General features: G+C 37.0%; 1 protein-coding gene across 1 annotated transcript in view; it reads right to left on the reverse strand.

Moving 5' to 3' along the window:
* TAF1 (TAF1 RNA polymerase II, TATA box binding protein (TBP)-associated factor, 250kDa) overlaps positions 1–4,411 on the reverse strand; it is a gene marked incomplete at its 5' end in the record, with an annotated part of 61,547 nt that extends 57,136 nt beyond the window's left edge. The window contains 8 exons of the mRNA XM_010861020.1: positions 11–104; positions 274–474; positions 1,989–2,093; positions 2,326–2,499; positions 3,247–3,420; positions 3,539–3,646; positions 3,744–3,871; positions 4,231–4,411. Of these exons, the coding sequence (XP_010859322.1) occupies positions 11–104; positions 274–474; positions 1,989–2,093; positions 2,326–2,499; positions 3,247–3,420; positions 3,539–3,646; positions 3,744–3,871; positions 4,231–4,411 (1,165 nt within the window). The remainder of the gene's footprint in view (positions 1–10; positions 105–273; positions 475–1,988; positions 2,094–2,325; positions 2,500–3,246; positions 3,421–3,538; positions 3,647–3,743; positions 3,872–4,230) is intronic.
* Positions 4,412–5,015: the final 604 nt, after the last annotated feature.

Raw genomic sequence — 5,015 nt, forward strand, 5'->3', positions numbered from 1 at the left:
CGAATGCTGCTTTCTGAGTGAGAAGGAAAGGCTTTTTTTATATCTTCCATTCGGATCCGTCGTGGGCGATCTTTACTCTTCCAGAACAGGCGATAAATAAAAACCTGCTCAACATACCAAATTTTTTTTATTTGGCAAAATAAGGATAAAATTCCTCACCAGGGTCCCTTCCCCTGCTAAGCCCATAATATGTTTTATCTTCCCTGATATGACCCCAAATCCAAATATCCTTTTATGTACATCCAGACCCCCTCCGTATCCTCTCATTCTTACCTGGAGAAAGTCTCGAATATGAGTATTGGCCCTTTTGGAGTTGGGCCCAGGAACTTCAAACAAAGGGCACTGCTGGCCAACCACAAAGATATCCACTAATTCCCGAATATAGTAACCTTGTCTTGTGCGAATAATAAGGAAGTCAGTTTCTGGCATCTTATGAAGATAAATTGGAGCACGAAAAAGGTTGTTCTCAAATGCCTAACAAAAATAAAAACACAAAAGTAATATAAGAGAAGCCCTGGAAATTTAGTAAACTCATGAGAATGGAAAATCAAGCTTGGTGGCTCTCCATCCCCATTATGCCATCTAAGGTCTATTGAGTAACATAAATTAAAATATGGAATATCAAATGGGATTAGACAGATAATTTTTTACCCATTGGTCACCTTTAAGAGTCAGTAGTGGGGAAACTATAGGATTTGACACTATAGATGACACTGGCTGTGCTAGCTCACTGTATGATGTCAGATAAGTTACTTAATATCTATGAGCTCAATTTTCCTCATCTACAAAATGGAGATACTTAAAACTCCTATACTCACAGGATTACTATGAAGATTACATCTGAAAATCACTTTATAATCTAAAAAGTACCATACTGCTTATCTTAGATCCCAGCAGAGCCCCTGACATAATATGTGAAATCAAAACATTTGTTAAGTAAATTAATTTAAAAAACAAGTAATGAATTAGAAACTATGCTTAAAGAAGACAAACTAAAGATGCAGGACAGAAACATTTGAGCTTGTTTAAGTGGCAGCCGGATGAGGATCAAACTGTCATTAAGAACCTGTCGTTAAGATTCTAAAGAAAGACTTCTCAAAAAAATACGAAAAGTAGACAGAAAGAGGGAGGATCCAATACGTAGGTGTGGAAAGAAAATTCTAAATGTGGAAAAAGAGTCACAGGGGAAGATGAAAAAGGATATCTGAGAGACTACAAAAGTAGCCACAAAAGGGTAGGAACTGGTAGAAAACTTCAACAGAAAGTTATAGGGACGGGAACTCTAGCAACAGTATGAAGGTGATACTCAAAATCTGGTGGAAATGGACTATAGATGCAAAGGATTAAAAAAAATGTGCTTTGTAGATGCTTTAAGAGAATAAGCAATAGAAACAATGGGATAAACTAGGTATAAGAACAGTTAAATTGGTTAAGATTGCCAAGGGAAATAAACTGGGGAGGGGGTGAGGGGGAAACAAGGTAGTAGAGTGCTAAAGATTTCCTCACATCATTCGTGGACCTCTATACCTTCCCTTAACAAAGTATGTAAAAGCTAGGTTACCAGAAGGCATTTCTATACCCATCAGAACAGAGAGGGGAAAAACCATTTCACTATAGCTGGGGTGTAGTTCAATACTCAAAACACACCAATCTTACACATACAAATTAAACATTCATAAATTAACTATAGTAAATTATTAATCCAGTTGACTTCCCTATGCTACCCAGATGTTTTTGGACTTCTTACCACTATGTATTTCCAAAAGACTATTTAAAATTTAACTTATAGAATAACATAATAAGGAGCCAGTTTTAATAAAAAGATGCAAAAACAGATTTTTGGATTATAATAATTTTTAGCTTTTATTGTTCTTTCCCATACTTTAGTTAAACAGTGTCTCAATCAAACAGAATTGGTTCTTTCTGGGATGACTAGCTCATCTGTCAATTTCCTTAGGAAAAAGTTATAGCAGGAAATAATTCCTCACCTGCAGCAATTGTCCAGGATGGAGTGAGCCTAGAAAAGGAGATGTATGGCAGTAAACAGTTTCTCCATATTTACAATCTGGGGCTCCAGGATCTTTTCCGGGTTTCTATAAGGAATGCAACAGACCCAGTTACTATCCCAGAACATAATCAATAAGCCTAAATAAAACATTCCATGAGCATAGCATTCTACTAATACTACTAACTGCAAAACAGATACCATTCCTTTCTCCCAATAAATTTCTAGTATTAAAAAAATATATGTATGTTCACATATGGTTGCTGAATATTTAACTACAATTATTTATTAACAACAAAGATTTTTCTGAGAAGACTCACCCGCTTATAGTAGTTTTTTATCTTGGTTGCCATGCCAACTTGCATCATTAATGGTCCGTTTTCCTCACTATATTCTGCAAGAATAAGATCTCCATCTTTGCCTGTGAGGTCCTGAGGTGTGCGCATGAAAAACATCTCTCCACCACCTGAAGCTTGCCTCTCTTGTTCTCTCATCTGCCGAGAACAAGGAGAATACAGTACAGCTACTGACAGGACAATAATTACATACAGTGATATTGTTCACTGAGACATCAAAAACTTTACTTGCTTTTTTTTCCTATTTTATTGCAAAAATGTTTATGCATAAAGTCAAAACTATGAACACTTATTATCCCACCACTTATATATTACTTTATATTTTACCATATTTGTTTTAGCTATAACTATCAATAGATTTTGCTGAAACCTTTTTCCTTTTTTTCTTTTTGGCTAAGCTGGGTCTTGGTTGCTGTACACAGGCTTTCTCTAGCTACAGTGAGTGGGGACTACTCCTTCACTGTGGTGTGTGGGCTTCTCATTGTGGGTGACTTCTCTTGTTGCAGAACACTGGCCCTAGAACATGCAGGCTTCAGTAGTTGTGCACAGGCTTAGCAACTCTGTGGGATATGGTATCTTTCCAGACCAGGGATTCAACCCATGTCCCCTGCATTGGCAGGTGGATTCTTAACTACTGGACCATCAGGGTAGTCCATGAACCATTTTTTAAAGTTGAAGTTATCATGACATTTTACTTTATTTTCACATGCCATGCATCTCCCAAGAATAAGGACATTCTCCTAAATAACCACAATAATATTTTATCACTTCTAAGAAAATAGACGATTTCCTAAAAGCATCTAATATCCAGTCCATCTCCCCCATTTGTATTCCAATGCCTTTTATAGCTCTTTTTTTTTTTTCCTAACCAAGATTCAATCATACCTTTGCCTTCTTTTTGATGTGCTTTAGCAAGGGCTGGACTGAGTGGGGACCTGGCTGAGATAGTGCCCCAAAAGAGTACTTCTTCAGAGGTGGGCGATGGAACTGCCGGAGTTTGATGGGCCCCATGTGGGTAGGAAAGAAGGGCTGCCGTAATTCCACAGCAGGAATTGAATGCTAAGATAGAAATATAAGGGTTCAAATTGAACTCCAGTCAAAGAAAGATTTACTCATGTCTACACCAAAACAAAGGAGTGGTTCACATTCACCACAGAAAAAAAAACACTACTTTTACCTGAATAATATTTCCTCCAAAGGTGCCTCGAAGACCCTGTTGCTTAGGGTAGTAATATTCATCATTGGAGAGATTCCATGGATCTTTCACTTCTGGTTGAGACATGTTCTAATGACAGGTTATCAAATAAACCTTAGTCAGACTACCCTTCTTCATTACCTTTCTTTGTTCTTCTAAACACCAAATCCCTTTTCCCTTCACAGACCTGCTGTGGTTCCTCCTTGATGACTCCTGTTTTCCCTAACAGAATTCGACTCTTCTTCAGAGATGATTCCTTCTTACTCTCCTTGGAGGGAGAGTTAGAAGTAGCCTCTTCCTTCTCATCTGGAATTTCTAAGGAGGAAACAAGTCACCCTGGAGTTGTTATCCCTGAAGATTCAACTTTCCTACTGACACCTTTGCAATTCCTAACCAGATTTTCATTTCCCCCAAGACCACTTCTAGTCCAACCAATCAAACTATACTCCTGACATCTCCAAGGTACTACTTTCCAACATTTCTACATTATGAGTTTTCCCTAAAACAATACACAATATTAGAAACTGAGAGCCACAACTTTGCTGTCTCAAACTGCTATCTAGAAGCTTCCAGTCTTGACCTTCCCAACCCTTCTGATTTCCTCTTGCCCGCTGACATTAGGACAGCAAGCTATCAGTTATGGGGAAGGAACACTGACCCAGCCAGTACCATACCCAAAATGAGGTTCTCATCATTGGGATCAAGTGTCAAAATAGGAGGCTCCAAGAACCGGGGCATGGCCTGAGCATCCCAAATGATATTGTCCTCCCAACGTCCATATACCAGCTCCTCATTGTCAATGGGAAAAATGGAGTACCAAGGCTTGTCATCATCCAGCGTTGCTGCAAAACCTAGTCAAAACAGGAGGAAAGAATAAACAAAACATTTCATGCTCCCTTCAATTCTAGCAAAGGGAAAAGGAGTAAATGCTAGTAGTTACTCATGTAGCTACTGAAAAAGAACCTATTGGAAACAATGTATTTCTCACTGTTAAAAAATGTTGCAGACAACAAATGTTCACTGCAGTATTTTTTATAATAGTCAAAATTTAAACAACCAAATATTTAACATAGGACTGATTAAACAAATTACGGTAATAATACGATAAGATATGCTAACAATAAATGTAACAAAGTATATTTAAAATACAATAGTAACTAAAAATTATGAAGATATCCATATATGACTACTATGTAACCAATAGTGTTTCTAGATAGAATGGAAGGAAAAAAGAAAAAAATTATTTGTTATATTTAAAAAATAAGACATTTTTGGTTTTCCACTGAATTACAAAAGAAATCCAGATTAAGACAAGAAAATTTGAAAAAGACAGAAAAGATATAAAGAAAACTGCACAGCTATCTGTGATCTTACAAACTAGAAAGAACCACTGTGAATCTCATGGTATTTTCCCTTTCAGGAAATTTTCTGTTTATATAGTGTGCATATCTAGGCTTTT

This window comes from Bison bison, unplaced genomic scaffold (assembly GCF_000754665.1).
Source record: "Bison bison bison isolate TAMUID 2011002044 unplaced genomic scaffold, Bison_UMD1.0 scf7180017857652, whole genome shotgun sequence".
NCBI classification, from domain to species: domain Eukaryota; kingdom Metazoa; phylum Chordata; class Mammalia; order Artiodactyla; family Bovidae; genus Bison; species Bison bison.